This window comes from Ambystoma mexicanum, chromosome 10 (assembly GCF_040938575.1).
Source record: "Ambystoma mexicanum isolate Mex_15411 chromosome 10, UKY_AmexF1_1, whole genome shotgun sequence".
In the NCBI taxonomy this organism is placed as follows: Eukaryota; Metazoa; Chordata; class Amphibia; order Caudata; family Ambystomatidae; genus Ambystoma; species Ambystoma mexicanum.
Genome location: NC_090932.1, coordinates 1,354,612,364 through 1,354,632,709, shown reverse-complemented (window position 1 = coordinate 1,354,632,709; position 20,346 = coordinate 1,354,612,364). Strand labels below are relative to the sequence as shown.

The following is a 20,346-nucleotide window of genomic DNA, read 5'->3' as shown; positions in this document are numbered from 1 at the left end:
CACACAAAGGCATTAAAGAATTGAAACAGGTCACATGTCGGGAATATATACGTTTTTTGCTACATATTCGTTTTGTGATTTTGTGATATGCCGCTATATTTGTGTTTATGTATTTACTTGAGTTTGGATTTTTTTATGAAAACTGAGCAATACAATCGTATTGAATATGATCAACTGTCGTGTTAGTTTAGGGTCTCAATTATAATAAATTATATTTTTGGATGAATTTTGTTGTACTATATCTATTTTTTCAAGATACAAGTACCAGAACATCAATTTGAGAGGCTCAACTGTTCCCATAGGATACCAGGATTTGTTCAGTGTCGTTTGTGGTCCTATCTCTTTGAGAATCAATACAAATTTATATATCCCCTAATGGTAGAGATAGGAGATAGTGTAAAAATAGGGGTTATCTTTTTGAACCCATTTAAATCACTAGATGAATTCACTCCACCTCAGTGACTGTGGACTAGAGTGGCACTCACAGCACTCCTGGCATATGATAACTGAATAAACATTCATTTCAATGAACGGCGGCGGTGACCCTGAATTAACACCAATGAGCACGCATTTCTCAGTCTCAACTAGACAAGATCCAGTACAGTACACACTTGTGGATGAGGAAAACAAAACAAATCTTAATGTCAAGTACCGCTTTGCGTGCATGCTGCGGGATACATTGAAAACAGCTTAGCTTGTTCCCGAATCACCCCATGGATATAAATCAGAGGTGAAGGTTGTTGGCCCAAACTTGACAGTACGTGAGGCAGCCGAATCTGCAGGTGTACACCAAAGCAGCCAGTCTCATCAGGCCCAACCTGACATGATCCTGCCTGATATAGATTGCCGACAAAAGGAGTCACAGAAGGGGGGTGGGGGTGGCTTTGGGGTGTGAGGTGGGACTGCTGAGAATGAACATGTGCCCAGTCATCGGTCATATTCAAAGAGTTCTGCTCCGATAGGTCACATTAAGACTAGGGAAGCGCAAAGGGGCCCAACAGCTGACAGTATTCAATATGATCCCTAAGGACATGAACACTGCTTGTAACGTACCTCGTTCACAATCGGCGCGTCACCATGAACACGGACAGCATCCCACTGCTTCAGAGACGCGATCAGGGCTATCGAGAGACCAGAGCACAGAGAACATCTCCGCAGTGAGCACTTTCTCCAGATCAGCTGCCGGCACGTATTAGGGTCTTCTCCTTGAAATTCCTTGCCGGGACGGTCTTCAAAAGCCAACATCAATAAACACGATGAGCATTCTTTAAACCAAGAAATTGGTTTAGCTGAATCCAATCGCCGGTGCCACTTTCATAATGAATTAACAATCAGAATTAATTAAAGCATCCGGTGGGGACAATGCTGAATCAGTCCCAATTAAGGCCTCAATGTAGAGTTATTTTTCAGAAGCTGCAGCCATCCCAAAGCTTCTCTTGGGTCAGATGTGCTCCTCTCACCATCGGGAAGAGTTAATGTCAGCAAGTTAGCTCTGTTTAGAAAAGCCTTTACACCAAGAAGTCTTGCCAAGTCTATAACTTCTTTAAATGACCTCCTTATCAACAGTGTTTCTTTAGGATAGTCTGGATATATAAAAATCGGGTTTCCTTTAAAACAGGCATTTCCTTTTACTCTCGCAGCTCTCAGAATATTTTCCTTTGTTCTGGTGTTCATAAGTGAGATTAAAATCTGTCTAGCTCTCAGGCCAGCTTTTCTGCCCACTCTGTACACATTATCTATATCTTCCAGAGTAATACGATCATAACTGAAGCAATCCTTCAATATATCAATCACCAAATTTATCAAGTTCTCGTTGGTTTTTTTCTGTCATCTCCTGAATCCCCACCAGTCTCAGGTTCTTCTCATTTTTAAGTCCATCTCCAAACTTTTCTCCTTTCCTTTCTGCAACTCTTCCTTCAGTTGTTGTATGCCCTGAAACGGCCGGCGATTTCTGAACCCATTGATGTAGGGCCATTCTCCAAAACAGAAACAAGGCTGTCTGAGAGACCTTCAGGGTAAGATCTGCCATGGACGATTTAACTTCCCCCACATCCTGAGCCACTTTCATCTGCAGGGAGTAGATATCCTGTGGGCTAGGAGTATCACACATCTTAGGAGCCTGCTTGGGTTTCTTAGGAATTGGATTTTCAACAATATCAATCTTTTTCTTTGAGTTCTTAATCAAAAATGATATCGATAGAAGGATAGGGCCAGGAGCTAGAGGATTATGCTGCTGTCTCTGCTGCCTGCATTCCAGAATCGTCTGTACCAAGTCCTTGGTAGTCTTGTAGGGGTCTAAAAAGGTTCCTGAGAGAAGAGGCGAATAGCCAGGAGGGCAAACCCACCTAGTGCAGGTAATGCACTGAAGTTCTGTTCTGTGCAGGGAAAAGGCAACACTGCAAAATAAGGGGATACAGGTCTTAAGTCGAGGGCCAACAAAAGGAGGAGTAGCTGCCGCCACTGGGGTTCTCAAGGATAACCCCTAGAATGAGTGACCCAGACACCACCATCCTGGGAAACCCCCTGATTGCGACTGACCGCATCGAACCTCCCTGAGGAACTGCAACCATACGGTTTGTGTAAATTGACACGAAGTCAGGTGAGTCAGGGGACTAGCGTCCTGCCATGAATTTACTAGGTAGAAAATCTATTGACTCTTTATGGATAGAGCAATAAGGGCTTTAAATTAAAATAGGTTTATCTTTTATTATTCTTTTTTAGACCATTAAACTTGGTGACAAATCAGTCAAATACGGTGGTGTGTAAGGAACAAGTTACTTACCTGTAACCACATGTTCTCCAGCATTGGCATCTTTCATAGATTCACATGCTGTGAATATTCCCTGTTGTCAGGCTGGGAATCCTCAGTAAAATAGAGAAGTTTAAATTAAACTGAAACTTCAGTCACTTTAGTGCTCCATCGTCATCGTTTTGGGCCGTACTGCCCATAGCCAATAGGAAACACTCCCTTAGCTCCTCCCCTGTCAGCCTTCTTCAGATTTGGCAAGCGCACGCGAGTGGCAGAAAGAGCCAAATGACGAGCCATGAGGAGTTGGAGGGAGGGTCGCATGTTAATCTATGAAAGATGCCAAAGCAGGAGAACAGGAGTTGCAGGTAACTTGTTCCTTCTCCAGCATTGAATTTTTCATAGTTCCACATGCTGTGAATAGATAAAAAACCAGTAAAAATAACCAATCCACAAGGGTGGTGGAGCTCCCTGTATCACTTACCACAGGAGACTTACCAACCTTATCCGAACAGGTTTCGTAGAACTGCCTGGCCACTCTAGACTCCTCTGCGGAATCCCTGTTCATGCAGTAGAATATGGTGAATGTGTGCACCGATCTCCAGGTGGCTGTGGAGCAGATGTCTGGCACTGGGACCCCATAGAGAAATGCAGTGGTTGCGGCCACTGCTCTAGTGGAATGCACCCAGGGTCTGTCTGCCTCCTGGTGGCAGAATGAGATGCGGGTCACATACCATCTAGCAATCGAAGATTTGGAGACAGCCTTGCCGGGCCCGTAGGTCCAAATGGGACAAACAGTTGATCCGTTAAGCTGAACGACTTTGTGCGGGCTGCATAGTAATTGAGAGCACGCACCACATCCATCATGTGCAGGGTGCCCTCCGTCAGAGATGCATGAGAGCCAAAGAACACTGGCAACACCACCGGCTGGTTAATGTGGAAGGATGAAGGTACCTTGGGAATGAAATTTGGATTAGTTTGCAATACAGCCTTGTCCTTGTGGAACGTCAAATAAGGCGGTTTACAAGACAATGCCTATGTCTTCCCTATTCCTCTCGCCAAAGTAATTGCCACCAAAAACACTGTCTTCCACGACAAGTGGTTGATGGACACCTGGTGCATGGGCTCAAAATGGGGTCTCATGAGCAGTACGTTGAGTTCCCAGACTGGTGCGGAACAGCGGACTGGAGGGAATGAACAAAGCAGTCCGCGTAGGAATTCTTTCACTAGCCGATGAGACCAGAGGGAAGACCTTCCAGAAGATCGGCAATATCTGGAGATTGCGGCTAGGTGCACTAACCATTCCCTGGTTCCTGGACAAGAGCGACTGGTGCAGGGCAGTCTGATTTGAGCTGTCGCCGAAAGAGCCACTAATAGCAGTCTGCACCAATACTATTTGAAAGTGTGTAGGACTCACAGCACCAGAGGAATTATGGGAACGCAAAGGCGTCCCCCAAATTGTCTGGGTGGCAAAACCAGCTGGGAAAGGTCTTGCAGGTGCAGGTATTGCATGTGGCAAACAGGTTGATCTCCCAGGTGCCCCACTCCTGAAACAGGTGCAGCTGGTTTTCGTACAACTCCCATCCATCTGCTGAGGGAGTCTGCGAGAGTGTTGTGAATCCCCGGTAGATGGAGGGGAATAAGGAACATGTTCCGTTGCAGGGACCAATGTCGGAGCGCTTGAGCATCCTTGGAAAGCTTGCGGATGTAAAATATTGATGTTGTGTTTATGTGTAAATCCTAACCCCCCCCCCCTCCCGAGTATGGGGTGAAGGGAAAGACTTCAGTGCCCAGAATATCCCCTATAGCTCAAGCAGGTTGATGTGCTGGGTCTTCTCCGTCTCTGACCACAGAACCCTGGTGTGCTGGTCTTGACAGTGGGCTCCCCAGCCCTCCAGGGAAGTGTCTGTAGTGAAAGTGATCTAAGCCTGAACGGGGCACCTTGCAGGATGTGTTTTTTCACGGACTCCCAGAGCAAGCCCTTCCTGAAGGCTGGAGTCAGCGTAATGCGGTCCTCCCAGGAGCCTGAAGCTTGTACCCATCTGGCATCCAAGAATTCTAAATGAAGATAACATCCACAGCAAAGACTTGTAGCTGCAAACTGTGGGCGACCGGGTCTTGCTGAGGCAGTGCACCATCTGCAGAAGGGCCGTCACTCTCGTCCGAGGGCCTAGCTCTGCAAGTGCTGGGGTCTAGCAGGGCCCTGAGGTAAAGCGCCCTCCGAGAGGGGGCCAGCTGCGACTTCAAGAAGTTGATGGAGAACCCCAGTTGTTGAAGGCATTGGATTGTAATGGCGGTGTGAGACTCTGCAAGAGAGCAGGAAGGGGCCCTAATTAACCAGTCATCCAAGTATGGGTAGACATGGACTCCTCTCTGCCGCAGGTGAACCACCATTGGTGCAAGGCTTTTGGTGAACACCTGAGGGGCCGATCTGAGCCTGAAGGGAAGAGCCTTAAACTTATAGTTCACTCCTGCCACCATGAAACTAAGGTAGCAACGGTGTAAAGGGCGAATAGGAATGTGAAAGTATGAGTCTTCGGGATCGAGGGACGCTAGGAAATCCCGCTGCTGCAGCTGGGATAGTACTTGTTACAAGGTTATCATGCAAAAGGTTTGTGCCTTTAGAAACTTGTTGAGCACCCTTAGGTCTGGTATGGGTCTCCAACCCCCTGGTTTGCTCGGCAAGCCCTTTTTTCTTACCAGGAAGTAGCGGGGATACACCCACTTCTGTATCTCGTTCCTGGGGACCTTTTCCAAAGCGCCCTTTCACAGCAGAGACTGCACTTCCTGGACCAGAAGGAGCTGCAATCTTTCTGGTCTGCGTACCAGAGGAATGTCTGGAGGGTACTTTATGAACTCCAGTGAGTACCCCTGATGGAGGAGGGACAGCGCCCATTCGCTGGATGTGACTCGAGTCCATTCCTCGACGAAGTTTGATAGATGGCCTCCCCACTGGGGTGCTGAAGTGGGAGGTTCCGGCTCTTGGCCGGTCATGCTTGCTTGCCGGACTGGTCCTAGGCTGGGAAAAGTCTCTGCGTCGCTGGGAAACCCTGCAGGCCTGGGTTCGCTTCCTGTACTGATCCCCTGATGAACAAGGGCTCTTGTAGGACGAGGACGACTGTTGCGTACTGTGGTTGTCCAGCGAAGTTCGGTTATAATTCCCTTTCCCAGAACGAAAGGAGTGGCATCTGTTTTGTAATGTGCACAGGGAGCAGGCGGTTTCAGTGCGTCTTTATGGCCTGCAGTGCCTTATCCACCTTTTTTCCCCAAACAAGGTTGTGCCATCGAACGACATGTCTGTAACCCGGGATTGGACATCTGGTTGAAAGTCTGTGGCCTTGAGCAAACCACTCCATTAACCCATCTGGCGATAGCCCGTGTCAGCGATGTCGACGAAAGGAGTGATGGCATGGTCAGATGCAATCTCACCCTCATGGAGAATGTCCAGTGCCTCTTGCTTCTCGTCCTCAGGCAAGCATTCCAACAGGGGCTCCAACTTGTACCATAACTCGCGATCATACCGGGCGAGTATGGCCATAGCTTTCGCCCCCTTGATAGTCGTGGCCACTGTCGTGATGATTCTCTTGCCGAAGGAGTCAAGGCGCTGAGCAGGATGAAGATGGGTTGGCCAACTTCTTCCTGGCCGCCGCAGAAACAACCGAGTCTGGGGTGGGCTGTGTGCGGAGACAGGAAGCAGCACTCTCTGGAGCCCTGTATTTTTTGTAGAAACGGTCCTTCTTTGGAGGTGCAGTTACAGGGTACGCCATGGCAACTCGGCCATCCTCCCAGATGTCCTCCAGTAGTGGGATCAACATGGTGCACTTGCTGCTCTGTTCTCTGCATTGATTTAAGACGCTCTCCTTTCTTTGCTCCTCCGGTGCCAAGTCGAACATCGTGGATGCTCTACAAATGAGCACATGGAAAGCTCCAACTTCGTCAGGGGGAGAATCCCTGAGAAGAACCTCATCTGGCTCACCATCCACAGCGAGGAAATCATCTGACTCACCTGTTTGATCGGAATGAGTGGGAGACGTGCCCTCCTCAGGCTCTGTGTCTGCTCCCTCACCAGTCAACTCCGGCGCGGACCGGTGCCTTTGCGGCCTGGGGTGGCAAGGAATCTCGTAACCCTCTTGAGGGTCTTGTGGCCTCAGCCGGCATCCGCCTGCTGGGTTCGCCAACGGTGGTCTTACGTGCAGTGCTTGCAAGGTAGACACCAGTGTTGTCAGTGTTGACAATCGATCCAGTGATACGTTCCTTTGAGGGAACAGTTGTTGATGCTGGACTGCTCCTGCTGACCGCATGGGGTCCCACTGGGGTAAAGGTTGTAGAGGCTGTACAACTCACGCTGATGTAAAGGGGTTCAAAGATGGTGGTCTAATGAGGCTTACCTCACCCCGCGGTCGACTCCTCTGTGGCAGTGTCCTAGTGGAAGATGGCTGCTGTGACACAATAGCTTCCTCCTCTTCTGATTGCGAAAGGCTTGGTTCTGGGACCACGAGGCCACCTGGTAATAGAGCCACCCCCAGGTTTGGAAACAGTGTGTCACAATCTGGCCGTGCTTCTGCTGTGTTGGTGCTGGTATCGGGGCCAACAACTGTGGTGACAATAGTCTGGTGGGCTTTTTGACTCGTCGACAGTGCTGTTGATGACGGTATGGTCGACAAAGCGCTTGTGGTCGATGCGCTCGTGGTTGTAGCCGCCGAGGTTGAGGTCGACGACAGTCCGGTCGTCTTGGTCGATGACGGTCCTGGTGTCGACTAAGTAGAATTTGTTACCGACAATGTCTTGCATGGCTTCGTCACCGATGAAGACGAAAAGACTGCAGACTTTACCGCCGTTGCCTTCGCCGATGAGGAAGTTGCGGTTGAAGATTTCGGTGTAGATGACCTGGAATGCGATTAAGGCGGCTTTGTAGCAGACTGTGATAAGGTCCAAGAGGAGTGCTCACCAGACTTGGAGCTTGACGCCGAGGTAGATGCTTTCTTGGGGCGATGGAAGGGACTTCGGTCGTTCAACCCCCCACCAGCCCCCAACTCCACCTGGGTACCGACCTTCGTGGAGGCCCGGTCCTTGTGGGTCGACCTCGAGCCATTGCCTGAGGCTTCTTTCTGCCTTTTCTCGCTTATGGCTTGGTCGTTGTGCCATCTGTACCTCTTACTTGAGGTGGTTTGCTGGGCAATCCTGCATTGCCGCAACGAGGCATGACTCTTTACTGAAGCCGAGCCAGAGGCCTCGCCGGCGTCTTCCAGCCAAGTGATGAGCTAGCAGTTACAGTCCTTCAGCGGCTTGGACGAGAAAGACTAGCAGATCTCGCAGTCCTTAATGACATGTTGAGGGCGAAGGTGAAGGCAATAGAGGCATTCCTCATGGTTATCCTTCACATAAACGTTCAGCCCACAACGGGTACACACACTGAACAGACACTCTCGTGGATTTCATCATGAGGTAGGCCCAACTGCGTAGCGGACTTGTCTTCGACGCTTACCGGCGTCAGGAGCATTGGACGGAGGTCTCGTTGCCACTTCATTGCCGGTCATTGAACGATGTCGAACAAAACACCTTTTTCATAGAAAATGCGAAATTATCCTATTTTGATGGTAGAAGATTTTTTAGGACTCCCAACACGAACATTCAGTAATAGATCTGAAGATGGCAGACAGGGGAGGAGCTAAAGGAGTGTTTCCTATTGGCTGTGGGCAGCATGACCCAAAATGACGACGATAGAGCACTAAAGTCACTGACGTTTCAGTTTAATTTAAACTGCTCTATTTTACAGAGGATTCCCAGCCTGACTGGGAATATTCAAAGCATGTGAATCTGTGTAAAATTCAATGCTGGATAATAGAGGTTATGGAAATAAATTTTAGTTGAGTTACCATATAATAAGGACACATTCTAAAGTATACAATTTCTGTTGTAGATGTCAAGTTATTTTGGAATAAGAGTTGAGAACCACATCAGTTTAGCTTTTGAAGAAGGATTCATTAGAAATCCGAAACGCGTCGGAAAACATCATTAGAAAATGAAAAAAGAAAACTGCGGCTATCCATTTTTTATGTGAAATAATTACTGATGTGGACGTTGATGAGCGTGAACACTTAAATTGTTGGAGCACGTATTATTGTACTAAATTGATTTACAAACTGGAGGATGAGTTCCGATTCAGTTTATGAATTATGCTTTACCCTTTGTTATCAATGACGTGTTAAATTGAAATCAGGCGAGCATTATTCATTATGAGATGTACGATAACCACTATATATTGGTTTAATATAGTTGAGTCTGAGCATAAATGGTTATTTACACACACACACACACACACACACACACACACACACACACACACACACACACACACACACGAAGCATGTCAAAGTGTATGAATAAAGAGCCCTCCCTCACCTGGAAAGGTAAAGCACGATGGCCAACAAAGGACAGGTCATATTGAACAGAACTTAAAACATGAAGGGTGGGTCATTTGGAGTATATGAGCCCCTTCAGTGGATTATCGCAGCTGCAAAAGCAGCCCGAGACAATGCATCCCAAAAAATAGGTTAAAAAGTAATGACTGTGGGCCTGATCACGAGTTGAGCAGTATCCCACCTGGGATACCGCCCAACTTTATTAGCGTTAGCGACCACCTGATCACGGGTTGGACACTAAGTCAGCATTCCCCATTGGACCCAATGGGACATTTTCGGCGCAATTACTGCGCAGTAATACCGTCAGTGGAAATTGCACCAAAAATAGGAATTTTTCTGGCGTGTTTAGCCCCAGATCTAAGCTGGGGCTAAACACGGCAGACTCACGATTAGGCGGTCCCTTAAATGCATCAGTAACACGGTTATCGCCGCACTGGAATCTTATAAGAAGGTTCAGGTGGTCTGCGAACGAAAGTAAATGAGTGAGCGAGATGAGAAGTCCAGCAGCAGTGCTGTGAGGCTCAGGACAGATAAGATCTACAAAACGAAAATCTCCCCATCAGCATCAGCCCTATAGTTCGCATAGAGAAGGGAATCTAAATGTGTCTTTTTTTAGTAATGGAGTAATCCATGTCTTTTTCATGATGCCAGAGGCAAAGCCTTCCGATATGGATTAGTTTACAAAATTCACAAGGAAATTAGGTATTAGGCGAAAAAGCAAAGAATTTTTATAAGCCAAATGTTCCACAAAGTCATCTTTTGTTGAGCAAGTTGTTAATAGCCGACAACCCAAAAGAATGACAATGGATTTATAAATCTGAGATACCTTTTACAAAAAGAAAGCTTGAAGTGAATTACAGTAGTGCACGTAGGTGGTCCCTCATATTTAGAATCCTCTAGGAAAGTTGTTTCAGTACATCAAAGGGCATTGTCTAGATAAGTGTTAAAATAAAAAAAATGTTGGGTTCACAGATTGCCCATTCGTCCTGCTCATCAAGAGTTTTCAAGGTGAGACCTTCTCCCCAACTTCTTTGCAAGCTTTTAATGGTAGTGGAGAACTTTCTTAAACCTTCTTAGAACCAATTTTCCGTATTTGATGATTCAATTACACGTTGATGCTACCATGTCACAATCAAATTCAGCTGTTTCTTATATAGTTCCATCAGTTGCACAGGATTTAAGTTACGATTGATAAACTTAGATGTTCCTCTAATATAGGAAGAACATCTGATTTAGGCAGTTTTTGTTTATCCCAAAAGGTGAAGGTTTGAGTAGACAAAACAGATTCTTTTTTAATGTGTATGTTACTTGGGGTAACCAGAATCCCCAAATGATCAGATCAATCCAGCAGATGAGAACTGGTATTATCAAAAAAATGTATATATATTTGTCAACTTGAATTCTTTTTTTTTTTTTCAACCAAACATTTTATAAGCATTTTCATAGATAGGTACACATTGACATTAGAATAGAATTTCACAACAATACGATCTACTAGAGATAGCCAGAGACATGTTCGTGCAGCTGCAAATTGTCTGTGCCGTTAGTACACAATGCTTTCCTCTGGGGCCTCCCGGCCAGAGTCCATCCCGCCCCATTCCACCCGCCTTTTAGTTAACTCCGCCTTGGAGCCAGTGCATTATTGAAGGTCTTCTGGTGAGGCTTGGGAAGGGCACCCAAGTATTTAGGAAATAGTTCATGTTTCCCATGCAGATGGGTGTTACCTTTTCAGCCACCACAATTTCCCAACATTTTGACCACCATAGTGGGACCGATGAGCTGTCCGCGATTTTCCAAAGCCTTGCCATTGCAACTTTTGCAGCTAACAGGAGATGTGTGCACAGCCGCGACACCTTCCACAATAGTGGGAATTCCCCTTCCCCTGTTTCCTCCAGGAGTATAATTCCGGGATTGCCAAACCGGTGATTGCCTTTATGTGGTCTGTCACCTCCCTCCAGTATACGTCTGCTTTTGGACAGGACCAGGCTAGGTGGAACAGAGACCCACTAGATGTGCACCCTCTCCAGCGGTTTGAGGGAATTTAGGGGTTGGTTTTATTCAGTTGAACTGGGGTGACATATCTGCAACAGAGTTTATATCCTCCCTTCCCTGTTTGAGATGCATTGTGTACTCTTGTTAAGCCTGACCCATAACTTTCCCCATTCCTCAACATCTATTGTTCGGCCTAGGTCCCTCTCCCAGTCTAGCATATACTTTTCTTTTTTTGCAGGGTCTGTTCTGTCCAAGAGGCGATAAAGTGTTGAAATTCTGCCCCTGGGGGCAGCAGATAATAAAGATAGCTCAAGCACCGTCAGGTCTATAGCCCCACTCTCTGTGATCATTTTATGGGAGACCCAATGTCGGAGTTGGGCGTAATGGAACCGCTCTTTCTCCCTTACCCTGAACTTTTCCTTACATCGTTGAAATGAGATGGGTGAGCCCCTTTCTAAGATGTCTGACAGTTTTTCCAGCCCTCCCTCCTTCCATGATGCGAAGCTGTGTGGGGGATTGTCTGGGGAGAATTCAGGGTTATTCCAAATGGGTGTGAGCAGTCCCCTGGGGCCCTTACAAACCCATTTCTGTGCTGCTGTTTTCGAGCTGCGAACGGTCACATTTGTTGCTGTGAGGGGGCCCTGGCTTGCATACGTTTTTTTACGGGTGGTAAGTGAGGGAGCTCTGACGGGGGAACCGGGCACCAGGCTTCTTCCAGCTGCTTCCATAATGGCTGGTCGGCAGATTGGGCCCATGTGTATGCGGGGGCTAGTTGCACTGCGGGTGCATATCTAGCCATATCTGGGACCCGAGACCTCCTAAAGCCCTCCTGCGGAGCATAATCTTTTTTGCTATTCTGGGTTCTCACCAAACAAATGTGTATATTTCTCTGCAGGGTGAGTAGTTCGCTTGCTGGGATGTTTACCGGGAGCGCTGTGCATTGGTATAGTAATCTAGGGATTAGATTAATTTTACTGCAGCGATTCGCCCAACCAGGAGATTTCTTGGGTCTCCCAATGCTTTAGATCTCACCAGAATTCATCCATGTGGCTGAGGGAAGTTACATAGATACAAGTGGGAGATGTCTTTAGGGATCCCCCCCCCCCCCGCGGTAGTCGATCGCGGATTGATTCAGCCCAGGGGATCGGTAACGTGGGGCCATGGTCTGTCTTTTGTTTTTTTTTGGTGAGATTAATTGCCAGCGCTGATGATTTGCCCAGATTCACCTTAAACCCGGAGAACCAGCCAAAGTCCTCAATCTCCTCCCATAGGGGCCCCAGGGATGTGTGCTAGCACTTTGCTGATACACCCCCAGTCCACTAAATCAAAAGCTTTGTGTGCATATAATGATAGTACTACCATACCCTCCCCCATCCTATGTGCACTTTCTGTAAGATCTGTGTGTTCCCTTCCCCGGGATGAATCCCATCTGATTGTGAGTTGTTATGTCTGGGAGATGCACTTTTAGTCTAGTCCAGTGGTCTTCAAACTTTTTTGGCCTGGGCCCCCCCCTGAGCAAAGTTTGGGCAGGCGGGGTGCCCCCAAAACTGCCAGATGGGCAGTATGTAGAAATCGCTATGAACTTTTGCGTGCCGTCACCGCACCCTACTCCCAGTACAGACCCTGGGCTCTCCCCACCCTACTCCCACCACTATCCCAGTGCTGCCGCCCATCCTGCTCCCACCACAGTCCCATAACACAAGCATAGACACATCTATTCAGATTTAAATAAAAAATAAATCGCCTAAAATGACCCGCTCCAGGTTGCTCCGTCCATATGTGCGAGGAGGCACAGGCGCACCCCCTCGCACATACATACATGCAGTGCCCGAGCCAGCATTTCCAATGAACTATGCAAGGCTGGCAAAGCAAAACACCCCCAGCGTTCCATGGCTCAGTGATCATGTGCGGCTGGGGAAATGAACTGTCAAAGGCAAACAGTGTTTTCCTTTGACAGTTCAGCCAGCTCAGGAGCACTCCCTCAGCTGGAAAAAAGCAGCTGAGAGTGCTCAGTGCTTCACTGGGCTGGCTACTCCATAATGGGTGAGGTGGCCAGTGGGTGGATGCCCCCTCACCCATTATGGATGAGCTGGCAGGCTTGGACTGGCCTATAGGGCAATAGGGGATGACTGTACCAAAAATGCAAAATGCTAGTGTAGGCCAGTAAAAATGGCCACTTTTTGACCAACGTGGGCCAGTTTGAGGAGTTACTTCACTATGCAGCTAGTAGTTTTGACCATTGTTGATGAATAAAGATTCTTTAAATATCACCATTTGTTTACATTTGAACAAGAAAACAACCCCTTGGGTACTATTCAAACAGTGTAACTAAACACTGAATATCCATTTGAAACTGCTGGCCATTTTTGACCGTTTTATGGCCCAGTCTGACAATGTGAGCTGCCCCTTCCCATTTCCTCCAATTTTATTATTTATTTTTTTTACATTTCATGCTGGGCTCTGGCGCCCCACCTGGGATGCGGCCGTGCCCCCCTGGAGGGCCGTGCCCCACAGTTTGAAGACCTCTGGTCTAGTGGCAAGTACTTTCGAAAATATTTTCCCATCATTATTCTTAAGGGTTATTGGTCTGTAGGAGGAGGCCTGCTCCAGGTTTTTCCCTGGCTTGTGGACTAGAATCGTTAACGACTCTGCCATTGATTTGGTAATTGAGCCTGTGGACAGAAAGGAGTTAAACAGGATAGTTAGCTGCAGGGCTAGGATAAGAGCATAGGTTTTATAAAATTTTGTGGTTAGCCCATCAGGGCCTGGAGCAGTACTTTTTAAGGACTTGATGGCTACAACTATTTCCTCTAATGTGATCGGATTTTCTAGGGCTGACAGGTGGGTTTCAATTCGGGAGTCATGGGAGAGTAAATAGCTGGGCAGTTTCTCATGGGAGGCAGGAGGTCCGGACATTACTGCTTTATGGTGATTCACCAGCTCTTCCATTTTGTCCGCCCCGTAACAAGCTCCATATAAGTCGTAAGATGTTATTCTGGCTGTGTACCTATTTTAGCTTATATGCGAGTATCCCATTTGCTTTGTTGCCTTTGCTGTAATAAAATAGCTTTGTGTAGGCTAGCGATTTGGCGGAGCGGTCAGCCCAGTGCACTTCAAGTGCAATCTTGGCTTTTTTCAAAGCCTACTCTGTTTTCCGTGACATACGAGACTGCAACTCCTTTTCCAATGATAATACCTCTTCCTCTAATTTTGCCGTAGCTATTTTCGAGATCCGCCTCTGCTCTGCTCCTGCGCTAATGAGTGTACCCCTCACTACCGCCTTCATGGCATCCCAGATAAGGTATATGGCTGCGTCGGATGTTGTGTTTTTAGCAAAGTAGTTAGCAAGTGTATCACCGGTTTCCCTTTTGATGCTCTCTCCAGTAGGATGGAGTCGTACAGCTTCCAAAATCTGACGGGGCTGAGTGGAGCCTTTTATGTGAAGAGATGCAGACTTTGTCCAGGCTCGGGTAGATGGTACCGGAGACTAGTATGAGGTCTATTCGCAAGAAGCCCCTATGCGCATAGGAATAATGGGTGTAGTCCCTCGCCCCACCATTGTACAGTCTCCACGCATCTCCCAGCTCACTTTCCCTAAGGAGTCTAGCGAAAGACAGGGCCTGAATGTAATCTTTTCTGGTCGGGGGAAGAGTGTCCACCAGGGGATCGGGAACCAGGTTGAAGTCCCCACCCATAATGTGAACACCCTCCGCAAAAGCTCAGAAATTAACTTGTCCTGGGCAGCGTTGGGGCAATAAATAATAACTATGGTGACAGGTCACTCAAACAGCCCCTTCACCAGGAGATATCTATCACCGGGGTCTCTCTGGACTGTTAATTGTTGTTAGGGGGACCCTCTCAATCAGTAGGTTTGCTACCCCTCTTTTTTTCTCCCCAAATGCGGCAAAAAAAAAATCCTTTTTGTATCTCAAATCTAATATGCTTTTCATCGGCTTGTAACAGGAGTCTCTCCTGGAGAAGTACCACAGCTCCCGCTAATAACCCAAGCTTGTGCTCCATGGGCCTACCCTTCCCCGGGTAGTTGAGTCCCAGAACATTCCATATGAGGAGTTTGATTTCACTCTAGTCATCCAGCCCCATTAGATTCAATAGTAGGTTCAGCTATGGACCCTGCCTTGCTGGCCAAGACGTATGCTGCTACAGGGCAATTACTCTGGCAATGTGTTTCTAGGATGGCTATTAATGTCAATGTTTTGCATTTTTAAGCGATGTGTGAGGAGAGGTAGAGCAGTTCCAACTCTTGCCAATCCAATCCGTCCCTCCCTCAGCCCCTCCTCCTAACCCCCCAAACCTGTGAACCAGTAGGGTAGAACATATCGCACTTGATATGGCAACTTTTGGTGATCCAGCACCGAGCAACTGACAATGAAAAGAGCAGTGACAACTCAAACTCAGCATAAGGAGTAGCAACCGACCATGATTGTTCCCTGACTGGGCCCGCCACTTTCAATCGGGACCCTTCTCCCCTCCTCCCCCCTGCGCCCCATACTCCAGACCCAACCTTGGGCTTCCATCACCTCTGCTTCGGCTGGCATGCATTTTCCGCAGCATGCGTAAACGTAACACCAAAGTCTTCCGCGGGGGAGATCCTCCGACCTTGGGTGTGTGGATAGTAGCTGGGTCGATCAGTCCGGTTTGGGCGTTTTCCGGAGGGGGGGGGGGGGGGACGGGGACTACGGATCCTGCGTCTCCTGCTGACCCTAGTCCATGACGTTCCCGCCTGTTTCTTGGAGGGGCCTTGGGGAATGTCCTCGGTATCGGAAGCCCCACTTCCCCCCCACGCACACCTACACAACATTTTTCAGCTTCACTCAGTGAGTGGATCTGCTGCTGGACTCCTTCCCAGGTGAATTTTACAGACGTTGGGAAGCCCCAGCGGTATGGGATATGTTTTTCACGTAGCCATTCTGTTAGTACCTTGAGGGTCTTCAGTTTCTCAAGGGTGGAGTTCGGTAGATCTTGGTAGAGTTGGATCGTGAAGCCTCTGAAGGCGATTTGTTGCATCGATCTAGCTTCTATCATGATCTCCTTTACTCTCTAAAAGTGGATCCTAGCGAGGACGTCCGGCGGAGATGAGGCTGATTGTCTCGGGACCATTCTCTGCACACGGTCTAGCTCAAGCAGGGCATTGTCTGGGAGTGTTATTATGAATCTAAATAGATCTGATGCGTATCGCTCAAGGACAGAGTCCAGGACGGATGTTGGAATTCCCCAGAGACGAATGTTATTGCGCCTCGACCAATTTTCCGTGTCCTCCTATTTTGCCTCTAGCAGTTCACATCTCGCCTCCAGGGCTGCGATCCTGTCCTGCCCCCTCTCCCATTCGAATTTTTGTTCACGCCATTCGTTCTCCATTTCCGCTGTTTGGGTCTCTACATCTGCCACTCTTTTGTCCAGGAGGTTGATCTTTTTCGTGACTTCTTTGGTACCCTTCTGGATCTCCTTCGTTAGAGGCGCAAACAGGTCTTTTAAATCTAATTTCGTGGCAGATTGCTCTGCATCTGGGGTGTCATTGCTAGGGCCGATGCTCAGAGACGGCTCACCCAGCAGGTCCCCCGTCAAATTTTTCCGAGGTGGCACCGCTCATGAGCACTGCGATGTCAGCCTGTTTGGCTGTTTTGCCACTTTTCGCCATTGCAAACTGATATTTGAGGGCCGGTATTGAGTTGGGGTCAGCCCGATTAGTCAATCCACTTGTGATTCGCCGACTCCCCAGCCACCGGCTGTGATCGGGGGGGAGGCCGAAGAGTCACTCCTGGTGAGATTGCGTGGTTGTGTGGGGTGATAAGTGAGAGGATCCGCTTCTGAAGCTATTACTATGGCAGGCTATTCTCCGTCGAGGTGGGGAGAGGCCATACTATGCCAGATCATTGCCAAGCACTCTGGGTCATTTCAGATGAAGCATTGCTGTGGGGCAGTTTTTGGAGGACCTGGTGATCCTCTGGGAGACAGGCTAGCAAGTCGGTGCTGCGAGGTGGCGTTTAGGAGCGCTAGAATTCCACATGATCCCTCTGTTAGAACACCCTGTGGGGCCTCCCGCCGTCCAGGTCTGTGGGGGATTCACTGGAATGGGCACTCTCAGTACCTCCAAACCCACTCAGCTCACTCCTGTGGATCGAGGTGGTGTAGTGCAGGGGGAAGCCCAAAAGAACACGCTGGCACCTTCTCCACTTCTGGTAGCCCCCTGTGCTCACCGTCTTTGACCGGGTTGTGTGGCAAGTGATGCTTGGAGGGCTCTGCAAATCAGGCCCCTTCCAACGTTCCAGGAGCCCCTATCTGTTGCGGAGGCCGCTCTGAGTCTTCCGACGTGGGGGGTGTGGGGTTCCGATCACGCCGCTATGCTGCTGGGTAAAAGTCCCGGCTCCGGATCCTGCAGGCCATGTGTGGATCCCTGGGAAGAGTGAGAGGCATAGAACGTGCTGAGAGCCTGATGGAAGGCCACCTCTCAGGGGGATCCTGCGCTCCCAGCTATGCGTGGGGAGCCCGCCAGAGGGTAACTCGCTCCGGGCACAGGACGCTGCAGGAGCTCAAGCTGTGAGCCACCGCGAGTATGTCGATGCTTTAGGCAGGTCCGCTTACCGACGGACAGCGCCCGAGCCCACGGCGGAGATGGCAGGGAGGGACGCCAATCAGCACCGGCGTATAAATGCAGTCGTCGGATATGGTCCCATGGGTGGGATTGAGCCGCTGTGGACGAGTTGTTGCAGATACTCTTCAGGCAGTCACGTTAGTCTGCAGTTGTTGCTCATATACGGAGGCTACTCCTCCATACGGATGGCTGGAATCTCTCGATGGTCGCAGTCGCCATTTTCTTTGAGGTTGCTGCACCGGGTCGAGGATTTTCCACTGCGGGTTTCCCCGCAATCACGGCACCGCGCCAGCGAAGTTTGCAGGCAATTCATGCCCCTTCATCTAGTCATGCCACATTTAAATTTTCTAAGGAAACCGGACTGAGGAGCCTGCGTTGTTCCGCTCGATGCCTGGAGCACACAAGGAGCTTCTCGTGGCGGCTCCAAGCCACGCCCCCAATCGCTTGTATTATTATAATAAGACAGTACAATTTAAACAATGAACTGAACTCAGAAAACCATGAAGTTGCCCAGCCATCTTAACCCCTTTTCACTCATTTACAGTATATGATCCAAGAGAAGTGGCTTCCAAGCTTATTAAAAAAAAACTCCAAAACAACATAATGCCCCTTTAGCAGCAAAAATACTTACAAAGATATGACTCAAACGTGATTTGTTTTCGGATTGCTGGATCAACTCAGCAATTGTTCCAAGATATCGTACATTGATTCCATGACGATGTAGAGCTTCTGTCATGGTGACTCCATCCAGTGGAACAATCACGTGTTCCAGACAATCTTTTACCTAGAAAGATTAATTAAACATGATTAAATGAGCACTGGAAACATGCTTTCCTCTATAAATAATGTAAAGGTGCAGAAGGAGGGGACAGATACAGGTGGCATGCTTGCTGGCATAAACATTTACTTAGTAAAAAGGCAACCCCTCTCTCCCTAACTCTAGGATGGGTTTCACCTGCCTCAACTCAGGAACTAAGGATGCTGTCAGAATGTCCAAGTTAATGAAGAGCCCACTGTTGTGTGTCAAAATGCATACTTCTATCCCTCACACTTGCTACTAATGAAAAAGAGGTAAATGTTTCTTCTTGATCCAGAGGAAGGACTCCCTTCTTCTGCACAATGTTCTATAGTTCCAATTGCAGGTGGGAACTTAGCCTAAAAGAATGAGTCCCTTCTCCAGGTCGCAGTTCCATTCCAGGATGCAAAACAAAGAACAAGTTACTTCTTACCTTGTAACGTTCTTTCGATGGGATGTTCGTCCGATGTATTCCTCATCTTTGATAATTCGTCTCCAGCTTGCTGGCCTCGGAAATTTTTCCCAGTAGAGGGCGCGGCGCGTCGACGTCCGCCGAGTCGATGTCCCTCGACGGCCACCGTATCGGCGCTGACGTCACCATGCCCATAAATAGCCGTGCGCGGCATCCGTTGCTCAGTTCCGTTTTGTAGTATAAGAAAAGTCATGCCTGAATTGGTTATTGACCTTGAAGGAGCGTAAGCTGCAACCGCAAGGGAAGTATTACTGCGGGGATGGGCGGGGCGATAAGGAATACGCCGGAGGAACATCCCATCGAAAGAACGTTACAAGGTAAGAAGTAACTTGTTCTTCGAAGGGATTGTGTCCTCCAACGTATTCCTTATCTTTGATAGACTCCCATAGCAGTGGAATGTATTTGGAGGTGGGAGTAAGAATGTCATGCACCACTTAGGGATGAACCGAATGTAATACGGCTTTGCCAAATCTGGTCTCTTGACTAGTGGAAGAATCTAGGTTGTAAAATTTTGTGAATGTATGTGCGGACGACCATGTGGCAGCCGCACATGTCTCTAACCGGTACCCCTCTTTGGAGGGCCGAAGAGGCTGCGATACCCCGGGTTGAATGAGCCCTAAGATTTTGGGGTGGCTCTTTCCCTGCCAGTTTGTAACATTCCAGAATGGCCAACATAATCTGCCTGGAAATGGTTTGTTTTGTTATGGGTAATCCCAACTTGTGACCCGAGTATCCTACAAACAGTTGGTCTGCTTGTCTGATCCTAGCCATTCTGCTGATGTAAAAGCTTAGAGCTCGCCTTGGGTCCAGCCTATGTAGTCTTTCTTCCTCTTTCCCCGGATGGGGAGGAGGGTAGAACGAAGGTAAGGTAATTTTCTGAGTAATATGAAATTCAGAAACCACCTTTGGGAGGAAATTAGGCTTCACCTGTAGGACAACTTTGTCCTTGTGGAAAATTGTATGTGGGGGTTTACAGGAGAGAGCTTGTAGTTCGCTCACCCTCATAGCAGATGTTAGCGCTACCAATAGGACAGTTTTAAGTGTGAGACATCTCAGCGAACAAGAGTGAAGTGGTTTGAAAGGAGTGCCCATTAGGAAGTTTAAGACTAAATTTAAGTCCCATAAGGGAACCTGGAATGGTTTTGGAGGATAAACATTAGTCAATCCCTTGAGAAATTGTAACACTAGAGGTAGTTTGAAATAGGATGGTTCCTCCGCAGTGCGCTTGAAGATTGAAAGCGCTGCGAGATAGCCTTTTACAGTGCCAATTTGAAGGCCTGAGTTTGCCAAGTAAAGTAGAGACGATAA

General features: G+C 48.2%; 1 protein-coding gene across 1 annotated transcript in view; it reads right to left on the bottom strand.

The window, feature by feature from the left end:
• LOC138492324 (clustered mitochondria protein homolog) overlaps nucleotides 1-20,346 on the bottom strand; it is a 1,100,229-nt gene that overhangs the window by 530,192 nt on the left and 549,691 nt on the right. The window contains exon 14 of the mRNA XM_069619372.1: nucleotides 18,402-18,554. Within this exon, the coding sequence (XP_069475473.1) occupies nucleotides 18,402-18,554 (153 nt within the window). The remainder of the gene's footprint in view (nucleotides 1-18,401; nucleotides 18,555-20,346) is intronic.